Source organism: Phaenicophaeus curvirostris, chromosome 26 (genome assembly GCF_032191515.1).
Source record: "Phaenicophaeus curvirostris isolate KB17595 chromosome 26, BPBGC_Pcur_1.0, whole genome shotgun sequence".
Lineage (NCBI taxonomy): Eukaryota > Metazoa > Chordata > Aves > Cuculiformes > Cuculidae > Phaenicophaeus > Phaenicophaeus curvirostris.
Window position 1 is genome coordinate 5337852 of NC_091417.1, and position 24189 is coordinate 5362040.

At 53.9% G+C, this 24189-nt stretch overlaps 8 protein-coding genes across 8 annotated transcripts; 4 read left to right on the top strand and 4 right to left on the bottom strand.

Moving 5' to 3' along the window:
• Positions 1-217: 217 nt before the first annotated feature.
• On the bottom strand, positions 218-570 carry LOC138731156 (feather keratin Cos1-1/Cos1-3/Cos2-1-like). The gene has a single exon (XM_069876900.1). It carries the CDS (start codon positions 541-543, stop codon positions 238-240), a length of 306 nt encoding a protein of 101 aa, XP_069733001.1. The 5' UTR covers positions 544-570; the 3' UTR covers positions 218-237.
• Positions 571-2902: 2332 nt separating this feature from the next.
• LOC138731095 (feather keratin Cos1-2-like) lies at positions 2903-3338 on the top strand. Its single transcript, XM_069876807.1, has one exon. It carries the CDS (start codon positions 2932-2934, stop codon positions 3235-3237), a length of 306 nt encoding a protein of 101 aa, XP_069732908.1. The 5' UTR covers positions 2903-2931; the 3' UTR covers positions 3238-3338.
• Positions 3339-6232: 2894 nt separating this feature from the next.
• Positions 6233-6585, bottom strand: LOC138731145 (feather keratin Cos1-1/Cos1-3/Cos2-1-like). Its single transcript, XM_069876886.1, has one exon. It carries the CDS (start codon positions 6556-6558, stop codon positions 6253-6255), a length of 306 nt encoding a protein of 101 aa, XP_069732987.1. The 5' UTR covers positions 6559-6585; the 3' UTR covers positions 6233-6252.
• A 2332-nt stretch (positions 6586-8917) lies between these two features.
• LOC138731098 (feather keratin Cos1-2-like) lies at positions 8918-9353 on the top strand. Its single transcript, XM_069876811.1, has one exon. The coding sequence runs from the start codon at positions 8947-8949 to the stop codon at positions 9250-9252; it is 306 nt and encodes a 101-aa protein (XP_069732912.1). The 5' UTR covers positions 8918-8946; the 3' UTR covers positions 9253-9353.
• A 2917-nt stretch (positions 9354-12270) lies between these two features.
• On the bottom strand, positions 12271-12623 carry LOC138731161 (feather keratin Cos1-1/Cos1-3/Cos2-1-like). The gene has a single exon (XM_069876908.1). It carries the CDS (start codon positions 12594-12596, stop codon positions 12291-12293), a length of 306 nt encoding a protein of 101 aa, XP_069733009.1. The 5' UTR covers positions 12597-12623; the 3' UTR covers positions 12271-12290.
• Positions 12624-14941: 2318 nt separating this feature from the next.
• Positions 14942-15391, top strand: LOC138731110 (feather keratin Cos1-2). The gene has a single exon (XM_069876825.1). The coding sequence runs from the start codon at positions 14985-14987 to the stop codon at positions 15288-15290; it is 306 nt and encodes a 101-aa protein (XP_069732926.1). The 5' UTR covers positions 14942-14984; the 3' UTR covers positions 15291-15391.
• A 2916-nt stretch (positions 15392-18307) lies between these two features.
• Positions 18308-18660, bottom strand: LOC138731144 (feather keratin Cos1-1/Cos1-3/Cos2-1-like). Its single transcript, XM_069876885.1, has one exon. The coding sequence runs from the start codon at positions 18631-18633 to the stop codon at positions 18328-18330; it is 306 nt and encodes a 101-aa protein (XP_069732986.1). The 5' UTR covers positions 18634-18660; the 3' UTR covers positions 18308-18327.
• Positions 18661-21021: 2361 nt separating this feature from the next.
• LOC138731143 (feather keratin Cos1-2) lies at positions 21022-21428 on the top strand. The gene has a single exon (XM_069876884.1). It carries the CDS (start codon positions 21022-21024, stop codon positions 21325-21327), a length of 306 nt encoding a protein of 101 aa, XP_069732985.1. The 3' UTR covers positions 21328-21428.
• The last annotated feature ends 2761 nt before the right edge of the window (positions 21429-24189 follow it).

The window sequence follows — 24189 nt, forward strand, 5'->3', positions numbered from 1 at the left end:
CATGGAGCAGCTCCTGCAAGGTGTCCATCTGCGTGCCCTGCAGAGGGAGGGTGGCCAACAGGTCCCCACTAGGCTGGCATTGGGACAAGGCAACAGCAAAGAAAAGAGAGAGAAAGGACTGGAAGAAGGAAGCAGTGGCTCAAAGCTCTAAACACAATGCCCCGGCGCTCTGTCTCTCGTCCAGATCGACATTCCGAGGTCTTCAGAGGTTCTTGTCCATCGATGTTGTGAGCAGGTTTAACAGGGCCGACATCTGCTGCCACAGTAGCCGCTGGTGATGCAGGAGAGGTCAAGGCCCCCGGAGGAGATGGGAACGCCGTTAGAGCTGAGGATGCTGCCAACAGCAGCGGAGGTGGAGGAGCCGACGGCGGTGTTCTGAGGGTAGGAGCTGAGGATGGGTCCGGGCAGGGTCACCACCACGGGAGAGGGCTCGATGACCACAACGGAGTCCTGGCACTGCCGCACACAGCACTCATTGCAGCTGCTGGCCAGCGGGCACGGGCCACAGGGCTGGCAGGGCTGGCACGGGTTGCAGCAGGACATGTCTCTGGGCAAGAGGTGCACCTGGGAGAGAGGAAAGAGAACATGGGGACACCTGAAGAGAAGCACTGCCCAGACCAAGCTCAGGGGAAGCGAGGCACCTCCTGGACCGGCAGTCACTGCCCAGCTCAAAGCCCAGCGGACAACTCAAACAAGTCCCACATGCTCTCTGGGCAAGACCTGCTCTTTCCTTCCCTCTCCCAGGAGAAGCAGCTCCCAGCCCTGTGCTAGGGCAGTAAACAGCAGCTGAGACAGACACGGATGAACAGACCTGGTCTTAAAGGAGGAGGAGAAGAGGCTTCACACTCACCTGGTTCCCAGGGAGAGGACACAAGAGAAGTGGATGAGAGAGCAGGGAGCTGGGCTGCCTTTTATAGTGCTCCTGCCCTGCCTCAGGCCCAGAGGCTCCCTCTGGGCAAGGGAGAATATTCTGACAAGCTCAAGTCAAACGCAAAGCATCCCAGCTAATGGCATGGGCTGTGTCCTCGGTTCCTGCCCTGCTGCCTTCTCATTTCCTGCCTGATGCCCTGTGCTTTCCCACATGAAGGATTCTGTCAGTGCCGGGATGAGAAGGCTGAGGATTTCTGGGACAGAAACACCCAAGTATGGGCGGAAGGCTCAGCTTCAGTGCTGGTGGCATCCCGTGCAGGCAGCTGATGTGTGCCTGGCTCATTGCTGCGGGCTTGATTGTGGCAACGTTGTCAGGAAACAGGCACCATTCCTGTGTTTCCCCTTGGATGCCCAAGGAATCCCACATGACAGAGAATCTCTGGACATAGAATCACAGAGAGCTTTAGATGAGAGGGATCTTTCCCAGGGGTTTTTTCCAAGCCCCCTGCTAAAGAAGGAACATCTTTGACTTTTCACATCTTCGTCTTTCCCTCCCAACTCTTTCTTGTCTTCCATTCTTCTGGGCTACGCGACGCTCAAAGCCAATGTGGGGGATCTTCTGACCTCTCTCCCTCCATGTAGGATCCCTGTGGGATCTCTTCTGTATGGAATGGGTACAGATTTTTGCGTGGTGTCAGTGTTGGCCGTGCCCTGGCTGCCTCCTCCTCTCAAAGGGACCTCAGTGCTCCATTCCAAATCATCGAAGTCTTCTTTATCTCAGCCGCTGCCTCCATCCAATACTTTTTTGGGGCCGCTCTACTGACTGTTTAAGAAAGAAGCAAAATATCTTGGATGGTGGGAGGAAGGAGGTTGCACAAGTGGTCCTGGGACCATTCCCAGAGGAAGTGGAGGCTGGGACACAGGACAATGGTTCATTGACAACGGGATCAGGTGCAGCCTTTGTAAGTCTACAGGTGGCACCAAGATGATTAATGTGGCTGACATAGCTGAGGGAGAGCATGGCACCCAGAGGGTCCTACACAAGCTCAAAGGAAGCCTTTGATGTATATGCCAAGCCCTCTGCCCTTGCTGTATTTGAATGGGGGTGCCAAAAGGGACTCTCAAATGCTTCCTCAGGATCGGGCAGGGAAGCAGGCAGCATCCCTAGGAAAAACTCTTCGTTATGCAGGCAGGGAGGGAAAGAAAAAGACCCAGCATATCTTCCCTCAAGGACAGCCCTTGGGTGACCAGCCAAGGATTGCAGGGTCTCTGCCTGCCAACGCAGCCACCGGCAGCCCCACCACTGTGCCCCAGTCCAGCATCAGTTGCCTGCACAGCACCCATGCGGCACTTGAGCTGAGTCTTCTCCTGGCACTGACACATTCCTGACCCAGAAATCCTGGAACGCCTCCATCCCAGCATGCAGAAGAAGCTTCCAGGAGGGAAGGGGCATGGCATAAGGCAGGAAATGAACAAGGAGGGTTGGGGAAAACAAGCACCCAGCCCATGTCATTAGCTGGGATGTTTTCCGTCCATCATGAGCACCTTTAGAAAATTGCCACTTCCGTGGAAGCTGCGTCCGAGCCTGAGGCAGGTCAGGGCCACCATAAAAGCCCGTGCAGCTCCTCGCTCTCTCATCCACTTCTCTCTCCTCCTTCTCTTTGGGAACCAGGTGAGTCTGAAGCCCTTTCCTCCCCTCCCTTTCCTGGCCCTGCAGAATCCTGCTCCTCCCTCCTCTGCAGGATAGTAGTGCTGCTTATCATGGGAGGGTGAAGAAGAGAAAATTTCTGACTCAAGTCGTATTGAGGACTTGCTGGAAGAGGTTCTTCCTTGAAGAAATAGGCAGCAGCTTCACTGGGGCTGGTGACACTTTATGATAGTGTGTCTGGATGAGGCCAAGAAACCCTTTTGTCTCACTGGCAATGTTCTAACTCCCATCTCACCAGATCTATTTGACCCCTTTGCAGTGATGTGGTGGATTCGTTGTAAAGTGCTCCTCCCATGTCTCTGTGCTCTGATTCCTCTCTGCTCTCTCTCCAGGTTCACCTCCAGCCCCCAGACATGTCCTGCTGCAACCCGTGCCAGCCCTGCCAGCCCTGCGGCCCGTGCCCGCTGGCCAGCAGCTGCAATGAGTGCTGTGTGCGGCAGTGCCAGAGCTCCACCATCGCCATCCAGCCCTCCGCGGTGGTGGTGACCCTGCCCGGACCCATCCTCAGCTCCTTCCCTCAGAACACCGCCGTCGGCTCCTCCACCTCCGCTGCTGTTGGCAGCATCCTCAGCTCTAACGGCGTTCCCATCTCCTCCGGGGGCCTTGACCTCTCCTGCATCACCAGCGGCTACTGTGGCAGCAGATGTCGGCCCTGCTAAACCTGCTGGAAATGTGCCTGCAAAAGCACCTCCTAAAACCTCAGAACGTGGTGGTGCACAGAAGTGCTTTGAGGCATTGTGTTTAGAGCTTTGAGCCAGTTTTTCCCTTCTTCCACTCTGTTCTCTCTTATTCCTTTGCTGTTGCTAATTAAAGGCGTGCTGCATCCAAGCCTGGGCCTCTGAGTCCTCTTTTGTTCTCTGTCAACTCTTCCAGTTTCTTCAGGGGAAAAGGAGTTTTTTCGGAGGGCATTTGGCTTAGTGCAACCAGAGAGCCTTGCTCAACGCCCAAGGAACCAGAGGGTAGGACTCGGTTCACTGCCTTGCATTTGTTTTTGACATGACTTTGGAGGTGCCCAAGACATTCCTGCTTCTCTTCAGCCCATGGCCATTGGTCCTCCTTGCCTTACTTCACCTCTTCCCAGATGGGTCTGGAGTGCTTGGTTCCAGAGTGCATTCTCTTCATGGGAAGTCCAAGCACTTCTGGGCCTTGTCGCTGGGAGGCCACTGGTAGCGTTCAGCAGCTCCTCTGGCTTTTGGGAATCATAGAACCATAAAGGTTCAAGCAAACCTCTAAGATCATCACATCTTTCCGTCAGTGCAACCCTTCGATGTCTTCAAAGCCACGTCCTTACAGGTCACGGCCATGCGTTCTTGTAACACTTCCAGGTATTTAGACTCAACTACTGACCTGGTTGGCCTCTGCCAGGGCTTCACCTTCTTTCAGTCGGGAAATATTTCCTTATACCCAGTCTAAACTTCTCCTGGGGACACTTGTGGCCATTTCCACACATCTTATCTCTTTCCAGTAGGGAGAAGAGACCAACATGCACCTCACTGCAATCTCCTTTCAAGGAGGTGATGAGGTCTCCCCTCAATACAACTCTCTGGACTTGCCTAGACAGCCAGGTTTTTTTCCCAATGAAAATTTGGCCCAACCAAGTCAGGAAGAAGACGAGGAAGAGGAGACTTTGAGGTCTAGTGAAGTTGAATTCTCCTAGTATACTCTCCTTCCATCCTTACAGCCATCATCTGACCAAGGCTTCTCCCACAGCACAGCTCCCTCCTAAGCAAGAGGAACAGCCCTGAGTGCTTGTGTGGCTGCTGACCTGCCAGGTCCTCATGCAGCACTGGGATTCTCCCACGAAGGCAGCATGAGCTGAGATATTTCTGGTCCGTGAGGGATACGCCGATGGTCACTGGCTGTGGAGAAGCCAGAGATGTAACTCTCAGAGCTAAGGGAAAGGGGGAGGCCCACAGTCAGTGTGTCCTGCCCTCCCATCAATCCAGGAATGAGAGAGGGCCCATTGCTCACCCATTTGTTCCCTCCCAGTACAATTTCTTTCTTCCTAGGTCGCTTTAGAGAGAATCCAGGAAGGAAAGGATCACTCAGATTTTGTGGCTGGGCTGCAGCAGGGGTTAAGGAGTGTAAAGAGGGGACTAAGATGTCTCTGAGGACAGAGGTCTGATTGGTAAGATTGACCTGGGCAGCCAAGAGTCAGTGCCCAACAGAGAAAAGGCCAGGTAGGTCCCCCTCCATGTAAACTGGCCTTGGAAGAAGCCTCAAGATCTGGAGAAGTGCAAAAGAAGAAGGGAAAAGGAAGGAACGGAGGGAGTGGAGGAAGGCAATGAGAAACATTGGCCATGTTTTCAGAGAGTTCAGGCTGGCCCCTCTCACAGAGCTCAAACCCGTTGCAGGAGAAGAGAGTCCAGGTCCACCCCTCTCACAGAAGTGGCCATCATCTCCCTCCTTCTGCCTGGCATCATCATCACCTGGGAGGCTGTGAACCCAAGGCAACAGTTTTCATGCTGTCTCCAGGCAGACTTGGATGGGCTAGATTCCTTGATCAGGTCTTTGCTCTTGACCCATTAAAATCCTGGAGGTTACAGTGTTGTCCTGTCTCTGTTGAGATGGTAGAGCCCTATCTACTGACGGTCCCTTGTGCAGAGGGGAGGAGCTTTTGTTTCAAAGCAAGCGTCCTGGGAAAGTGGTTTGGCATTGGCCAGCTGATGTCCTTCCGCAGGAGAAGCCGGAGCTGCATGTTTTGAAACCTCCAGCAGGATTCTTGCCAAGTCCAGCTGCTTGTTGTCAGTGTTCCTAGGTTACCATTTCTTCCTTTTGGGAAGACACCACAACGCAGAGTGATGGCATCCTGTCTCTAACTCTTTAGTGCCTCAACATCCTCCTCCTGCGGGGAGAGTCCAAGGGAAACTGCTCCTGTCTGTGTCCTGGCAAACACCCACCCTGCAAAGGGCGCTTGACAGCCTGGGCTGCCTTGGCTGCTCCGCTCAGCGAGACTGATGAGCAGAAACCCCTCAGGTTCCTGATGGGCATTGTTGAGCTGCTGTGTGGCATCAGCCTGGAAAGGTGAGCCATTCAGATTCCTCCCTGATGCCTCCAGTGTTCAAGCCCAAAGTGTCCACCATTTGAATTGATGTTTCCCCTCCTATCCAGACAACAGGGGTCAATGAGACTGGAAGGACTGATGGCCATGGGCTCAGGAGTAACCAGGAATAACTTCCGCAACTCCAGGTTTCAAGGCACAAAAGAAATACCAGTGCGCTGAGTCCTACCCTCTCCTTCCACGGGGAATGGAAAACGATCCTCTGTTGCCCCCAAGACAATCCTGTCCAGAAAGCCACCTTTTCCCATGAGCAGATTGGAAGAATTGTCACAGAAGGAAGGACTCGGAGGCCATGGTGTGGATGCAGCACAACTTTAATGAGTCTAAAGAAGAAAAGGAGGTGGCTCCAAGGTAAAACCATGGGCAGCCACCAAGGCATGGAGCAGCTCCTGCAAGGTGTCCATCTGCGTGCCCTGCAGAGGGAGGGTGGCCAACAGGTCCCCACTAGGCTGGCATTGGGACAAGGCAACAGCAAAGAAAAGAGAGAGAAAGGACTGGAAGAAGGAAGCAGTGGCTCAAAGCTCTAAACACAATGCCCCGGCGCTCTGTCTCTCGTCCAGATCGACATTCCGAGGTCTTCAGAGGTTCTTGTCCATCGATGTTGTGAGCAGGTTTAACAGGGCCGACATCTGCTGCCACAGTAGCCGCTGGTGATGCAGGAGAGGTCAAGGCCCCCGGAGGAGATGGGAACGCCGTTAGAGCTGAGGATGCTGCCAACAGCAGCGGAGGTGGAGGAGCCGACGGCGGTGTTCTGAGGGTAGGAGCTGAGGATGGGTCCGGGCAGGGTCACCACCACGGGAGAGGGCTCGATGACCACAACGGAGTCCTGGCACTGCCGCACACAGCACTCATTGCAGCTGCTGGCCAGCGGGCACGGGCCACAGGGCTGGCAGGGCTGGCACGGGTTGCAGCAGGACATGTCTCTGGGCAAGAGGTGCACCTGGGAGAGAGGAAAGAGAACATGGGGACACCTGAAGAGAAGCACTGCCCAGACCAAGCTCAGGGGAAGCGAGGCACCTCCTGGACCGGCAGTCACTGCCCAGCTCAAAGCCCAGCGGACAACTCAAACAAGTGCCACATGCTCTCTGGGCAAGACCTGCTCTTTCCTTCCCTCTCCCAGGAGAAGCAGCTCCCAGCCCTGTGCTAGGGCAGTAAACAGCAGCTGAGACAGACACGGATGAACAGACCTGGTCTTAAAGGAGGAGGAGAAGAGGCTTCACACTCACCTGGTTCCCAGGGAGAGGACACAAGAGAAGTGGATGAGAGAGCAGGGAGCTGGGCTGCCTTTTATAGTGCTCCTGCCCTGCCTCAGGCCCAGAGGCTCCCTCTGGGCAAGGGAGAATATTCTGACAAGCTCACGTCAAACGCAAAGCATCCCAGCTAATGGCATGGGCTGTGTCCTCGGTTCCTGCCCTGCTGCCTTCTCATTTCCTGCCTGATGCCCTGTGCTTTCCCACATGAAGGATTCTGTCAGTGCCGGGATGAGAAGGCTGAGGATTTCTGGGACAGAAACACCCAAGTATGGGCGGAAGGCTCAGCTTCAGTGCTGGTGGCATCCCGTGCAGGCAGCTGATGTGTGCCTGGCTCATTGCTGCGGGCTTGATTGTGGCAACGTTGTCAGGAAACAGGCACCATTCCTGTGTTTCCCCTTGGATGCCCAAGGAATCCCACATGACAGAGAATCTCTGGACATAGAATCACAGAGAGCTTTAGATGAGAGGGATCTTTCCCAGGGGTTTTTTCCAAGCCCCCTGCTAAAGAAGGAACATCTTTGACTTTTCACATCTTCGTCTTTCCCTCCCAACTCTTTCTTGTCTTCCATTCTTCTGGGCTACGCGACGCTCAAAGCCAATGTGGGGGATCTTCTGACCTCTCTCCCTCCATGTAGGATCCCTGTGGGATCTCTTCTGTATGGAATGGGTACAGATTTTTGCGTGGTGTCAGTGTTGGCCGTGCCCTGGCTGCCTCCTCCTCTCAAAGGGACCTCAGTGCTCCATTCCAAATCATCGAAGTCTTCTTTATCTCAGCCGCTGCCTCCATCCAATACTTTTTTGGGGCCGCTCTACTGACTGTTTAAGAAAGAAGCAAAATATCTTGGATGGTGGGAGGAAGGAGGTTGCACAAGTGGTCCTGGGACCATTCCCAGAGGAAGTGGAGGCTGGGACACAGGACAATGGTTCATTGACAACGGGATCAGGTGCAGCCTTTGTAAGTCTACAGGTGGCACCAAGATGATTAATGTGGCTGACATAGCTGAGGGAGAGCATGGCACCCAGAGGGTCCTACACAAGCTCAAAGGAAGCCTTTGATGTATATGCCAAGCCCTCTGCCCTTGCTGTATTTGAATGGGGGTGCCAAAAGGGACTCTCAAATGCTTCCTCAGGATCGGGCAGGGAAGCAGGCAGCATCCCTAGGAAAAACTCTTCGTTATGCAGGCAGGGAGGGAAAGAAAAAGACCCAGCATATCTTCCCTCAAGGACAGCCCTTGGGTGACCAGCCAAGGATTGCAGGGTCTCTGCCTGCCAACGCAGCCACCGGCAGCCCCACCACTGTGCCCCAGTCCAGCATCAGTTGCCTGCACAGCACCCATGCGGCACTTGAGCTGAGTCTTCTCCTGGCACTGACACATTCCTGACCCAGAAATCCTGGAACGCCTCCATCCCAGCATGCAGAAGAAGCTTCCAGGAGGGAAGGGGCATGGCATAAGGCAGGAAATGAACAAGGAGGGTTGGGGAAAACAAGCACCCAGCCCATGTCATTAGCTGGGATGTTTTCCGTCCATCATGAGCACCTTTAGAAAATTGCCACTTCCGTGGAAGCTGCGTCCGAGCCTGAGGCAGGTCAGGGCCACCATAAAAGCCCGTGCAGCTCCTCGCTCTCTCATCCACTTCTCTCTCCTCCTTCTCTTTGGGAACCAGGTGAGTCTGAAGCCCTTTCCTCCCCTCCCTTTCCTGGCCCTGCAGAATCCTGCTCCTCCCTCCTCTGCAGGATAGTAGTGCTGCTTATCATGGGAGGGTGAAGAAGAGAAAATTTCTGACTCAAGTCGTATTGAGGACTTGCTGGAAGAGGTTCTTCCTTGAAGAAATAGGCAGCAGCTTCACTGGGGCTGGTGACACTTTATGATAGTGTGTCTGGATGAGGCCAAGAAACCCTTTTGTCTCACTGGCAATGTTCTAACTCCCATCTCACCAGATCTATTTGACCCCTTTGCAGTGATGTGGTGGATTCGTTGTAAAGTGCTCCTCCCATGTCTCTGTGCTCTGATTCCTCTCTGCTCTCTCTCCAGGTTCACCTCCAGCCCCCAGACATGTCCTGCTGCAACCCGTGCCAGCCCTGCCAGCCCTGCGGCCCGTGCCCGCTGGCCAGCAGCTGCAATGAGTGCTGTGTGCGGCAGTGCCAGAGCTCCACCATCGCCATCCAGCCCTCCGCGGTGGTGGTGACCCTGCCCGGACCCATCCTCAGCTCCTTCCCTCAGAACACCGCCGTCGGCTCCTCCACCTCCGCTGCTGTTGGCAGCATCCTCAGCTCTAACGGCGTTCCCATCTCCTCCGGGGGCCTTGACCTCTCCTGCATCACCAGCGGCTACTGTGGCAGCAGATGTCGGCCCTGCTAAACCTGCTGGAAATGTGCCTGCAAAAGCACCTCCTAAAACCTCAGAACGTGGTGGTGCACAGAAGTGCTTTGAGGCATTGTGTTTAGAGCTTTGAGCCAGTTTTTCCCTTCTTCCACTCTGTTCTCTCTTATTCCTTTGCTGTTGCTAATTAAAGGCGTGCTGCATCCAAGCCTGGGCCTCTGAGTCCTCTTTTGTTCTCTGTCAACTCTTCCAGTTTCTTCAGGGGAAAAGGAGTTTTTTCGGAGGGCATTTGGCTTAGTGCAACCAGAGAGCCTTGCTCAACGCCCAAGGAACCAGAGGGTAGGACTCGGTTCACTGCCTTGCATTTGTTTTTGACATGACTTTGGAGGTGCCCAAGACATTCCTGCTTCTCTTCAGCCCATGGCCATTGGTCCTCCTTGCCTTACTTCACCTCTTCCCAGATGGGTCTGGAGTGCTTGGTTCCAGAGTGCATTCTCTTCATGGGAAGTCCAAGCACTTCTGGGCCTTGTCGCTGGGAGGCCACTGGTAGCGTTCAGCAGCTCCTCTGGCTTTTGGGAATCATAGAACCATAAAGGTTCAAGCAAACCTCTAAGATCATCACATCTTTCCGTCAGTGCAACCCTTCGATGTCTTCAAAGCCACGTCCTTACAGGTCACGGCCATGCGTTCTTGTAACACTTCCAGGTATTTAGACTCAACTACTGACCTGGTTGGCCTCTGCCAGGGCTTCACCTTCTTTCAGTCGGGAAATATTTCCTTATACCCGGTCTAAACTTCTCCTGGGGACACTTGTGGCCATTTCCACACATCTTATCTCTTTCCAGTAGGGAGAAGAGACCAACATGCACCTCACTGCAATCTCCTTTCAAGGAGGTGATGAGGTCTCCCCTCAATACAACTCTCTGGACTTGCCTAGACAGCCAGGTTTTTTTCCCAATGAAAATTTGGCCCAACCAAGTCAGGAAGAAGACGAGGAAGAGGAGACTTTGAGGTCTAGTGAAGTTGAATTCTCCTAGTATACTCTCCTTCCATCCTTACAGCCATCATCTGACCAAGGCTTCTCCCACAGCACAGCTCCCTCCTAAGCAAGAGGAACAGCCCTGAGTGCCTGTGTGGCTGCTGACCTGCCAGGTCCTCCTGCAGCACTGGGATTCTCCCACGAAGGCAGCATGAGCTGAGATCAGCTTCTGAGGCCAAGGGGAATATTTCTGGTCAGTGAGGGATACGCCGATGGTCACTGGCTGTGGAGAAGCCAGAGATGTAACTCTCAGAGCTAAGGGAAAGGGGGAGGCCCACAGTCAGTGTGTCCTGCCCTCCCATCAATCCAGGAATGAGAGAGGGCCCATTGCTCACCCATTTGTTCCCTCCCAGTACAATTTCTTTCTTCCTAGGTCGCTTTAGAGAGAATCCAGGAAGGAAAGGATCACTCAGATTTTGTGGCTGGGCTGCAGCAGGGGTTAAGGAGTGTAAAGAGGGGACTAAGATGTCTCTGAGGACAGAGGTCTGATTGGTAAGATTGACCTGGGCAGCCAAGAGTCAGTGCCCAACAGAGAAAAGGCCAGGTAGGTCCCCCTCCATGTAAACTGGCCTTGGAAGAAGCCTCAAGATCTGGAGAAGTGCAAAAGAAGAAGGGAAAAGGAAGGAACGGAGGGAGTGGAGGAAGGCAATGAGAAACATTGGCCATGTTATCAGAGAGTTCAGGCTGGCCCCTCTCGCAGAGCTCAAACCCGTTGCAGGAGAAGAGAGTCCAGGTCCACCCCTCTCACAGAAGTGGCCATCATCTCCCTCCTTCTGCCTGGCATCATCACCACCTGGGAGGCTGTGAACCCAAGGCAACAGTTTTCATGCTGTCTCCAGGCAGACTTGGATGGGCTAGATTCCTTGATCAGGTCTTTGCTCTTGACCCATTAAAATCTTGGAGGTTACAGTGTTGTCCTGTCTCTGTTGAGATGGTAGAGCCCTATCTACTGACGGTCCCTTGTGCAGAGGGGAGGAGCTTTTGTTTCAAAGCAAGCGTCCTGGGAAAGTGGTTTGGCATTGGCCAGCTGATGTCCTTCCGCAGGAGAAGCCGGAGCTGCATGTTTTGAAACCTCCAGCAGGATTCTTGCCAAGTCCAGCTGCTTGTTGTCAGTGTTCCTAGGTTACCATTTCTTCCTTTTGGGAAGACACCACAACGCAGAGTGATGGCATCCTGTCTCTAACTCTTTAGTGCCTCAACATCCTCCTCCTGCGGGGAGAGTCCAAGGGAAACTGCTCCTGTCTGTGTCCTGGCAAACACCCACCCTGCAAAGGGCGCTTGACAGCCTGGGCTGCCTTGGCTGCTCTGCTCAGCGAGACTGATGAGCAGAAACCCCTCAGGTTCCTGATGGGCATTGTTGAGCTGCTGTGTGGCATCAGCCTGGAAAGGTGAGCCATTCAGATTCCTCCCTGATGCCTCCAGTGTTCAAGCCCAAAGTGTCCACCATTTGAATTGATGTTTCCCCTCCTATCCAGACAACAGGGGTCAATGAGACTGGAAGGACTGATGGCCATGGGCTCAGGAGTAACCAGGAATAACTTCCGCAACTCCAGGTTTCAAGGCACAAAAGAAATACCAGTGCGCTGAGTCCTACCCTCTCCTTCCACGGGGAATGGAAAACGATCCTCTGTTGCCCCCAAGACAATCCTGTCCAGAAAGCCACCTTTTCCCATGAGCAGATTGGAAGAATTGTCACAGAAGGAAGGACTCGGAGGCCATGGTGTGGATGCAGCACAACTTTAATGAGTCTAAAGAAGAAAAGGAGGTGGCTCCAAGGTAAAACCATGGGCAGCCACCAAGGCATGGAGCAGCTCCTGCAAGGTGTCCATCTGCGTGCCCTGCAGAGGGAGGGTGGCCAACAGGTCCCCACTAGGCTGGCATTGGGACAAGGCAACAGCAAAGAAAAGAGAGAGAAAGGACTGGAAGAAGGAAGCAGTGGCTCAAAGCTCTAAACACAATGCCCCGGCGCTCTGTCTCTCGTCCAGATCGACATTCCGAGGTCTTCAGAGGTTCTTGTCCATCGATGTTGTGAGCAGGTTTAACAGGGCCGACATCTGCTGCCACAGTAGCCGCTGGTGATGCAGGAGAGGTCAAGGCCCCCGGAGGAGATGGGAACGCCGTTAGAGCTGAGGATGCTGCCAACAGCAGCGGAGGTGGAGGAGCCGACGGCGGTGTTCTGAGGGTAGGAGCTGAGGATGGGTCCGGGCAGGGTCACCACCACGGGAGAGGGCTCGATGACCACAACGGAGTCCTGGCACTGCCGCACACAGCACTCATTGCAGCTGCTGGCCAGCGGGCACGGGCCACAGGGCTGGCAGGGCTGGCACGGGTTGCAGCAGGACATGTCTCTGGGCAAGAGGTGCACCTGGGAGAGAGGAAAGAGAACATGGGGACACCTGAAGAGAAGCACTGCCCAGACCAAGCTCAGGGGAAGCGAGGCACCTCCTGGACCGGCAGTCACTGCCCAGCTCAAAGCCCAGCGGACAACTCAAACAAGTCCCACATGCTCTCTGGGCAAGACCTGCTCTTTCCTTCCCTCTCCCAGGAGAAGCAGCTCCCAGCCCTGTGCTAGGGCAGTAAACAGCAGCTGAGACAGACACGGATGAACAGACCTGGTCTTAAAGGAGGAGGAGAAGAGGCTTCACACTCACCTGGTTCCCAGGGAGAGGACACAAGAGAAGTGGATGAGAGAGCAGGGAGCTGGGCTGCCTTTTATAGTGCTCCTGCCCTGCCTCAGGCCCAGAGGCTCCCTCTGGGCAAGGGAGAATATTCTGACAAGCTCAAGTCAAACGCAAAGCATCCCAGCTAATGGCATGGGCTGTGTCCTCGGTTCCTGCCCTGCTGCCTTCTCATTTCCTGCCTGATGCCCTGTGCTTTCCCACATGAAGGATTCTGTCAGTGCCGGGATGAGAAGGCTGAGGATTTCTGGGACAGAAACACCCAAGTATGGGCGGAAGGCTCAGCTTCAGTGCTGGTGGCATCCCGTGCAGGCAGCTGATGTGTGCCTGGCTCATTGCTGCGGGCTTGATTGTGGCAACGTTGTCAGGAAACAGGCACCATTCCTGTGTTTCCCCTTGGATGCCCAAGGAATCCCACATGACAGAGAATCTCTGGACATAGAATCACAGAGAGCTTTAGATGAGAGGGATCTTTCCCAGGGGTTTTTTCCAAGCCCCCTGCTAAAGAAGGAACATCTTTGACTTTTCACATCTTCGTCTTTCCCTCCCAACTCTTTCTTGTCTTCCATTCTTCTGGGCTACGCGACGCTCAAAGCCAATGTGGGGGATCTTCTGACCTCTCTCCCTCCATGTAGGATCCCTGTGGGATCTCTTCTGTATGGAATGGGTACAGATTTTTGCGTGGTGTCAGTGTTGGCCGTGCCCTGGCTGCCTCCTCCTCTCAAAGGGACCTCAGTGCTCCATTCCAAATCATCGAAGTCTTCTTTATCTCAGCCGCTGCCTCCATCCAATACTTTTTTGGGGCCGCTCTACTGACTGTTTAAGAAAGAAGCAAAATATCTTGGATGGTGGGAGGAAGGAGGTTGCACAAGTGGTCCTGGGACCATTCCCAGAGGAAGTGGAGGCTGGGACACAGGACAATGGTTCATTGACAACGGGATCAGGTGCAGCCTTTGTAAGTCTACAGGTGGCACCAAGATGATTAATGTGGCTGACATAGGTGAGGGAGAGCATGGCACCCAGAGGGTCCTACACAAGCTCAAAGGAAGCCTTTGATGTATATGCCAAGCCCTCTGCCCTTGCTGTATTTGAATGGGGGTGCCAAAAGGGACTCTCAAATGCTTCCTCAGGATCGGGCAGGGAAGCAGGCAGCATCCCTAGGAAAAACTCTTCGTTATGCAGGCAGGGAGGGAAAGAAAAAGACCCAGCATATCTTCCCTCAAGGACAGCCCTTGGGTGACCAGCCAAGGATTGCAGGGTCTCTGCCTGCCAACGCAGCCACCGGCAGCCCCACCACTGTGCCCCAGTCCAGCATCAGTTGCCTGCACAGCACCCATGCGGCACTTGAGCTGAGTCTTCTCCTGGCACTGACACATTCCTGACCCAGAAATCCTGGAACGCCTCCATCCCAGCATGCAGAAGAAGCTTCCAGGAGGGAAGGGGCATGGCATAAGGCAGGAAATGAACAAGGAGGGTTGGGGAAAACAAGCACCCAGCCCATGTCATTAGCTGGGATGTTTTCCGTCCATCATGAGCACCTTTAGAAAATTGCCACTTCCGTGGAAGCTGCGTCCGAGCCTGAGGCAGGTCAGGGCCACCATAAAAGCCCGTGCAGCTCCTCGCTCTCTCATCCACTTCTCTCTCCTCCTTCTCTTTGGGAACCAGGTGAGTCTGAAGCCCTTTCCTCCCCTCCCTTTCCTGGCCCTGCAGAATCCTGCTCCTCCCTCCTCTGCAGGATAGTAGTGCTGCTTATCATGGGAGGGTGAAGAAGAGAAAATTTCTGACTCAAGTCGTATTGAGGACTTGCTGGAAGAGGTTCTTCCTTGAAGAAATAGGCAGCAGCTTCACTGGGGCTGGTGACACTTTATGATAGTGTGTCTGGATGAGGCCAAGAAACCCTTTTGTCTCACTGGCAATGTTCTAACTCCCATCTCACCAGATCTATTTGACCCCTTTGCAGTGATGTGGTGGATTCGTTGTAAAGTGCTCCTCCCATGTCTCTGTGCTCTGATTCCTCTCTGCTCTCTCTCCAGGTTCACCTCCAGCCCCCAGACATGTCCTGCTGCAACCCGTGCCAGCCCTGCCAGCCCTGCGGCCCGTGCCCGCTGGCCAGCAGCTGCAATGAGTGCTGTGTGCGGCAGTGCCAGAGCTCCACCATCGCCATCCAGCCCTCCGCGGTGGTGGTGACCCTGCCCGGACCCATCCTCAGCTCCTTCCCTCAGAACACCGTTGTGGGCTCCTCCACCTCCGCTGCTGTTGGCAGCATCCTCAGCTCTAACGGCGTTCCCATCTCCTCCGGGGGCCTTGACCTCTCCTGCATCACCAGCGGCTACTGTGGCAGCAGATGTCGGCCCTGCTAAACCTGCTGGAAATGTGCCTGCAAAAGCACCTCCTAAAACCTCAGAACGTGGTGGTGCACAGAAGTGCTTTGAGGCATTGTGTTTAGAGCTTTGAGCCAGTTTTTCCCTTCTTCCACTCTGTTCTCTCTTATTCCTTTGCTGTTGCTAATTAAAGGCGTGCTGCATCCAAGCCTGGGCCTCTGAGTCCTCTTTTGTTCTCTGTCAACTCTTCCAGTTTCTTCAGGGGAAAAGGAGATTTTCGGAGGGCATTTGGCTTAGTGCAACCAGAGAGCCTTGCTCAATGCCCAAGGAACCAGAGGGTAGGACTCGGTTCACTGCCTTGCATTTGTTTTTGACATGACTTTGGAGGTGCCCAAGACATTCCTGCTTCTCTTCAGCCCATGGCCATTGGTCCTTCTTGCCTTACTTCACCTCTTCCCAGATGGGTCTGGAGTGCTTGGTTCCAGAGTACATTCTCTTCATGGGAAGTCCAAGCACTTCTGGGCCTTGTCGCTGGGAGGCCACTGGTAGCGTTCAGCAGCTCCTCTGGCTTTTGGGAATCATAGAACCATAAAGGTTCAAGCAAACCTCTAAGATCATCACATCTTTCCGTCAGTGCAACCCTTCGATGTCTTCAAAGCCACGTCCTTACAGGTCACGGCCATGCGTTCTTGTAACACTTCCAGGTATTTAGACTCAACTACTGACCTGGTTGGCCTCTGCCAGGGCTTCACCTTCTTTCAGTCGGGAAATATTTCCTTATACCCGGTCTAAACTTCTCCTGGGGACACTTGTGGCCATTTCCACACATCTTATCTCTTTCCAGTAGGGAGAAGAGACCAACATGCACCTCACTGCAATCTCCTTTCAAGGAGGTGATGAGGTCTCCCCTCAATACAACTCTCTGGACTTGCCTAGACAGCCAGGTTTTTTTCCCAATGAAAATTTGGCCCAACCAAGTCAGGAAGAAGACGAGGAAGAGGAGACTTTGAGGTCTAGTGAAGTTGAATTCTCCTAGTATACTCTCCTTCCATCCTTACAGCCATCATCTGACCAAGGCTTCTCCCACAGCACAGCTCCCTCCTAAGCAAGAGGAACAGCCCTGAGTGCCTGTGTGGCTGCTGACCTGCCAGGTCCTCCTGCAGCACTGGGATTCTCCCACGAAGGCAGCATGAGCTGAGATCAGCTTCTGAGGCCAAGGGGAATATTTCTGGTCCGTGAGGGATACGCCGATGGTCACTGGCTGTGGAGAAGCCAGAGATGTAACTCTCAGAGCTAAGGGAAAGGGGGAGGCCCACAGTCAGTGTGTCCTGCCCTCCCATCAATCCAGGAATGAGAGAGGGCCCATTGCTCACCCATTTGTTCCCTCCCAGTACAATTTCTTTCTTCCTAGGTCGCTTTAGAGAGAATCCAGGAAGGAAAGGATCACTCAGATTTTGTGGCTGGGCTGCAGCAGGGGTTAAGGAGTGTAAAGAGGGGACTAAGATGTCTCTGAGGACAGAGGTCTGATTGGTAAGATTGACCTGGGCAGCCAAGAGTCAGTGCCCAACAGAGAAAAGGCCAGGTAGGTCCCCCTCCATGTAAACTGGCCTTGGAAGAAGCCTCAAGATCTGGAGAAGTGCAAAAGAAGAAGGGAAAAGGAAGGAACGGAGGGAGTGGAGGAAGGCAATGAGAAACATTGGCCATGTTATCAGAGAGTTCAGGCTGGCCCCTGCCTCAGAGCTCAAACCCGTTGCAGGAGAAGAGAGTCCAGGTCCACCCCTCTCACAGAAGTGGCCATCATCTCCCTCCTTCTGCCTGGCATCATCATCACCTGGGAGGCTGTGAACCCAAGGCAACAGTTTTCATGCTGTCTCCAGGCAGACTTGGATGGGCTAGATTCCTTGATCAGGTCTTTGCTCTTGACCCATTAAAATCTTGGAGGTTACAGTGTTGTCCTGTCTCTGTTGAGATGGTAGAGCCCTATCTACTGACGGTCCCTTGTGCAGAGGGGAGGAGCTTTTGTTTCAAAGCAAGCGTCCTGGGAAAGTGGTTTGGCATTGGCCAGCTGATGTCCTTCCGCAGGAGAAGCCGGAGCTGCATGTTTTGAAACCTCCAGCAGGATTCTTGCCAAGTCCAGCTGCTTGTTGTCAGTGTTCCTAGGTTACCATTTCTTCCTTTTGGGAAGACACCACAACGCAGAGTGATGGCATCCTGTCTCTAACTCTTTAGTGCCTCAACATCCTCCTCCTGCGGGGAGCGTCCAAGGGAAACTGCTCCTGTCTGTGTCCTGGCAAACACCCACCCTGCAAAGGGCGCTTGACAGCCTGGGCTGCCTTGGCTGCTCTGCTCAGCGAGACTGATGAGCAGAAACCCCTCAGGTTCCTGATGGGCATTGTTGAGCTGCTGTGTGGCATCAGCCTGGAAAGGTGAGCCATTCAGATTCCTCCCTGATGCCTCCAGTGTTCAAGCCCAAAGTGTCCACCATTTGAATTGATGTTTCCCCTCCTATCCAGACAACAGGGGTCAATGAGACTGGAAGGACTGATGGCCATGGGCTCAGGAGTAACCAGGAATAACTTCCGCAACTCCAGGTTTCAAGGCACAAAAGAAATACCAGTGCGCTGAGTCCTACCCTCTCCTTCCACGGGGAATGGAAAACGATCCTCTGTTGCCCCCAAGACAATCCTGTCCAGAAAGCCACCTTTTCCCATGAGCAGATTGGAAGAATTGTCACAGAAGGAAGGACTCGGAGGCCATGGTGTGGATGCAGCACAACTTTAATGAGTCTAAAGAAGAAAAGGAGGTGGCTCCAAGGTAAAACCATGGGCAGCCACCAAGGCATGGAGCAGCTCCTGCAAGGTGTCCATCTGCGTGCCCTGCAGAGGGAGGGTGGCCAACAGGTCCCCACTAGGCTGGCATTGGGACAAGGCAACAGCAAAGAAAAGAGAGAGAAAGGACTGGAAGAAGGAAGCAGTGGCTCAAAGCTCTAAACACAATGCCCCGGCGCTCTGTCTCTCGTCCAGATCGACATTCCGAGGTCTTCAGAGGTTCTTGTCCATCGATGTTGTGAGCAGGTTTAACAGGGCCGACATCTGCTGCCACAGTAGCCGCTGGTGATGCAGGAGAGGTCAAGGCCCCCGGAGGAGATGGGAACGCCGTTAGAGCTGAGGATGCTGCCAACAGCAGCGGAGGTGGAGGAGCCGACGGCGGTGTTCTGAGGGTAGGAGCTGAGGATGGGTCCGGGCAGGGTCACCACCACGGGAGAGGGCTCGATGACCACAACGGAGTCCTGGCACTGCCGCACACAGCACTCATTGCAGCTGCTGGCCAGCGGGCACGGGCCACAGGGCTGGCAGGGCTGGCACGGGTTGCAGCAGGACATGTCTCTGGGCAAGAGGTGCACCTGGGAGAGAGGAAAGAGAACATGGGGACACCTGAAGAGAAGCACTGCCCAGACCAAGCTCAGGGGAAGCGAGGCACCTCCTGGACCGGCAGTCACTGCCCAGCTCAAAGCCCAGCGGACAACTCAAACAAGTCCCACATGCTCTCTGGGCAAGACCTGCTCTTTCCTTCCCTCTCCCAGGAGAAGCAGCTCCCAGCCCTGTGCTAGGGCAGTAAACAGCAGCTGAGACAGACACGGATGAACAGACCTGGTCTTAAAGGAGGAGGAGAAGAGGCTTCACACTCACCTGGTTCCCAGGGAGAGGACACAAGAGAAGTGGATGAGAGAGCAGGGAGCTGGGCTGCCTTTTATAGTGCTCCTGCCCTGCCTCAGGCCCAGAGGATCCCTCTGGGCAAGGGAGAATATTCTGACAAGCTCAAGTCAAACGCAAAGCATCCCAGCTAATGGCATGGGCTGTGTCCTCGGTTCCTGCCCTGCTGCCTTCTCATTTCCTGCCTGATGCCCTGTGCTTTCCCACATGAAGGATTCTGTCAGTGCCGGGATGAGAAGGCTGAGGATTTCTGGGACAGAAACACCCAAGTATGGGCGGAAGGCTCAGCTTCAGTGCTGGTGGCATCCCGTGCAGGCAGCTGATGTGTGCCTGGCTCATTGCTGCGGGCTTGATTGTGGCAACGTTGTCAGGAAACAGGCACCATTCCTGTGTTTCCCCTTGGATGCCCAAGGAATCCCACATGACAGAGAATCTCTGGACATAGAATCACAGAGAGCTTTAGATGAGAGGGATCTTTCCCAGGGGTTTTTTCCAAGCCCCCTGCTAAAGAAGGAACATCTTTGACTTTTCACATCTTCGTCTTTCCCTCCCAACTCTTTCTTGTCTTCCATTCTTCTGGGCTACGCGACGCTCAAAGCCAATGTGGGGGATCTTCTGACCTCTCTCCCTCCATGTAGGATCCCTGTGGGATCTCTTCTGTATGGAATGGGTACAGATTTTTGCGTGGTGTCAGTGTTGGCCGTGCCCTGGCTGCCTCCTCCTCTCAAAGGGACCTCAGTGCTCCATTCCAAATCATTGAAGTCTTCTTTATCTCAGCCGCTGCCTCCATCCAATACTTTTTTGGGGCCGCTCTACTGACTGTTTAAGAAAGAAGCAAAATATCTTGGATGGTGGGAGGAAGGAGGTTGCACAAGTGGTCCTGGGACCATTCCCAGAGGAAGTGGAGGCTGGGACACAGGACAATGGTTCATTGACAACGGGATCAGGTGCAGCCTTTGTAAGTCTACAGGTGGCACCAAGATGATTAATGTGGCTGACATAGCTGAGGGAGAGCATGGCACCCAGAGGGTCCTACACAAGCTCAAAGGAAGCCTTTGATGTATATGCCAAGCCCTCTGCCCTTGCTGTATTTGAATGGGGGTGCCAAAAGGGACTCTCAAATGCTTCCTCAGGATCGGGCAGGGAAGCAGGCAGCATCCCTAGGAAAAACTCTTCGTTATGCAGGCAGGGAGGGAAAGAAAAAGACCCAGCATATCTTCCCTCAAGGACAGCCCTTGGGTGACCAGCCAAGGATTGCAGGGTCTCTGCCTGCCAACGCAGCCACCGGCAGCCCCACCACTGTGCCCCAGTCCAGCATCAGTTGCCTGCACAGCACCCATGCGGCACTTGAGCTGAGTCTTCTCCTGGCACTGACACATTCCTGACCCAGAAATCCTGGAACGCCTCCATCCCAGCATGCAGAAGAAGCTTCCAGGAGGGAAGGGGCATGGCATAAGGCAGGAAATGAACAAGGAGCGTTGGGGAAAACAAGCACCCAGCCCATGTCATTAGCTGGGATGTTTTCCGTCCATCATGAGCACCTTTAGAAAATTGCCACTTCCGTGGAAGCTGCGTCCGAGCCTGAGGCAGGTCAGGGCCACCATAAAAGCCCGTGCAGCTCCTCGCTCTCTCATCCACTTCTCTCTCCTCCTTCTCTTTGGGAACCAGGTGAGTCTGAAGCCCTTTCCTCCCCTCCCTTTCCTGGCCCTGCAGAATCCTGCTCCTCCCTCCTCTGCAGGATAGTAGTGCTGCTTATCATGGGAGGGTGAAGAAGAGAAAATTTCTGACTCAAGTCGTATTGAGGACTTGCTGGAAGAGGTTCTTCCTTGAAGAAATAGGCAGCAGCTTCACTGGGGCTGGTGACACTTTATGATAGTGTGTCTGGATGAGGCCAAGAAACCCTTTTGTCTCACTGGCAATGTTCTAACTCCCATCTCACCAGATCTATTTGACCCCTTTGCAGTGATGTGGTGGATTCGTTGTAAAGTGCTCCTCCCATGTCTCTGTGCTCTGATTCCTCTCTGCTCTCTCTCCAGGTTCACCTCTAGCCCCCAGACATGTCCTGCTGCAACCCGTGCCAGCCCTGCCAGCCCTGCGGCCCGTGCCCGCTGGCCAGCAGCTGCAATGAGTGCTGTGTGCGGCAGTGCCAGAGCTCCACCATCGCCATCCAGCCCTCCGCGGTGGTGGTGACCCTGCCCGGACCCATCCTCAGCTCCTTCCCTCAGAACACCGTTGTGGGCTCCTCCACCTCCGCTGCTGTTGGCAGCATCCTCAGCTCTAACGGCGTTCCCATCTCCTCCGGGGGCCTTGACCTCTCCTGCATCACCAGCGGCTACTGTGGCAGCAGATGTCGGCCCTGCTAAACCTGCTGGAAATGTGCCTGCAAAAGCACCTCCTAAAACCTCAGAACGTGGTGGTGCACAGAAGTGCTTTGAGGCATTGTGTTTAGAGCTTTGAGCCATTTTTTCCCTTCTTCCACTCTGTTCTCTCTTATTCCTTTGCTGTTGCTAATTAAAGGCGTGCTGCATCCAAGCCTGGGCCTCTGAGTCCTCTTTTGTTCTCTGTCAACTCTTCCAGTTTCTTCAGGGGAAAAGGAGATTTTCGGAGGGCATTTGGCTTAGTGCAACCAGAGAGCCTTGCTCAATGCCCAAGGAACCAGAGGGTAGGACTCGGTTCACTGCCTTGCATTTGTTTTTGACATGACTTTGGAGGTGCCGAAGACATTCCTGCTTCTCTTCAGCCCATGGCCATTGATCCTCCTTGCCTTACTTCACCTCTTCCCAGATGGGTCTGGAGTGCTTGGTTCCAGAGTACATTCTCTTCATGGGAAGTCCAAGCACTTCTGGGCCTTGTCGCTGGGAGGCCACTGGTAGCGTTCAGCAGCTCCTCTGGCTTTTGGGAATCATAGAACCATAAAGGTTCAAGCAAACCTCTAAGATCATCACATCTTTCCGTCAGTGCAACCCTTCGATGTCTTCAAAGCCACGTCCTTACAGGTCACGGCCATGCGTTCTTGTAACACTTCCAGGTATTTAGACTCAACTACTGACCTGGTTGGCCTCTGCCAGGGCTTCACCTTCTTTCAGTCGGGAAATATTTCCTTATACCCGGTCTAAACTTCTCCTGGGGACACTTGTGGCCATTTCCACACATCTTACCTCTTTCCAGTAGGGAGAAGAGACCAACATGCACCTCACTGCAATCTCCTTTCAAGGAGGTGATGAGGTCTCCCCTCAATACAACTCTCTGGACTTGCCTAGACAGCCAGGTTTTTTTCCCAATGACAATTTGGCCCAACCAAGTCAGGAAGAAGACGAGGAAGAGGAGACTTTGAGGTCTAGTGAAGTTGAATTCTCCTAGTATACTCTCCTTCCATCCTTACAGCCATCATCTGACCAAGGCTTCTCCCACAGCACAGCTCCCTCCTAAGCAAGAGGAACAGCCCTGAGTGCTTGTGTGGCTGCTGACCTGCCAGGTCCTCCTGCAGCACTGGGATTCTCCCACGAAGGCAGCATGAGCTGAGATCAGCTTCTGAGGCCAAGGGGAATATTTCTGGTCAGTGAGGGATACGCCGATGGTCACTGGCTGTGGAGAAGCCAGAGATGTAACTCTCAGAGCTAAGGGAAAGGGGGAGGCCCACAGTCAGTGTGTCCTGCCCTCCCATCAATCCAGGAATGAGAGAGGGCCCATTGCTCACCCATTTGTTCCCTCCCAGTACAATTTCTTTCTTCCTAGGTCGCTTTAGAGAGAATCCAGGAAGGAAAGGATCACTCAGATTTTGTGGCTGGGCTGCAGCAGGGGTTAAGGAGTGTAAAGAGGGGACTAAGATGTCTCTGAGGACAGAGGTCTGATTGGTAAGATTGACCTGGGCAGCCAAGAGTCAGTGCCCAACAGAGAAAAGGCCAGGTAGGTCCCCCTCCATGTAAACTGGCCTTGGAAGAAGCCTCAAGATCTGGAGAAGTGCAAAAGAAGAAGGGAAAAGGAAGGAACGGAGGGAGTGGAGGAAGGCAATGAGAAACATTGGCCATGTTTTCAGAGAGTTCAGGCTGGCCCCTGCCTCAGAGCTAAAACCCGTTGCAGGAGAAGAGAGTCCAGGTCCACCCCTCTCACAGAAGTGGCCATCATCTCCCTCCTTCTGCCTGGCATCATCATCACCTGGGAGGCTGTGAACCCAAGGCAACAGTTTTCATGCTGTCTCCAGGCAGACTTGGATGGGCTAGATTCCTTGATCAGGTCTTTGCTCTTGACCCATTAAAATCTTGGAGGTTACAGTGTTGTCCTGTCTCTGTTGAGATGGTAGAGCCCTATCTACTGACGGTCCCTTGTGCAGAGGGGAGGAGCTTTTGTTTCAAAGCAAGCGTCCTGGGAAAGTGGTTTGGCATTGGCCAGCTGATGTCCTTCCGCAGGAGAAGCCGGAGCTGCATGTTTTGAAACCTCCAGCAGGATTCTTGCCAAGTCCAGCTGCTTGTTGTCAGTGTTCCTAGGTTACCATTTCTTCCTTTTGGGAAGACACCACAACGCAGAGTGATGGCATCCTGTCTCTAACTCTTTAGTGCCTCAACATCCTCCTCCTGCGGGGAGAGTCCAAGGGAAACTGCTCCTGTCTGTGTCCTGGCAAACACCCACCCTGCAAAGGGCCCTTGACAGCCTGGGCTGCCTTGGCTGCTCCGCTCAGCGAGACTGATGAGCAGAAACCCCTCAGGTTCCTGATGGGCATTGTTGAGCTGCTGTGTGGCATCAGCCTGGAAAGGTGAGCCATTCAGATTCCTCCCTGATGCCTCCAGTGTTCAAGCCCAAAGTGTCCACCATTTGAATTGATGTTTCCCCTCCTATCCAGACAACAGGGGTCAATGAGACTGGAAGGACTGATGGCCATGGGCTCAGGAGTAACCAGGAATAACTTCCGCAACTCCAGGTTTCAAGGCACAAAAGAAATACCAGTGCGCTGAGTCCTACCCTCTCCTTCCACGGGGAATGGAAAACGATCCTCTGTTGCCCCCAAGACAATCCTGTCCAGAAAGCCACCTTTTCCCATGAGCAGATTGGAAGAATTGTCACAGAAGGAAGGACTCGGAGGCCATGGTGTGGATGCAGCACAACTTTAATGAGTCTAAAGAAGAAAAGGAGGTGGCTCCAAGGTAAAACCATGGGCAGCCACCAAGGCATGGAGCAGCTCCTGCAAGGTGTCCATCTGCGTGCCCTGCAGAGGGAGGGTGGCCAACAGG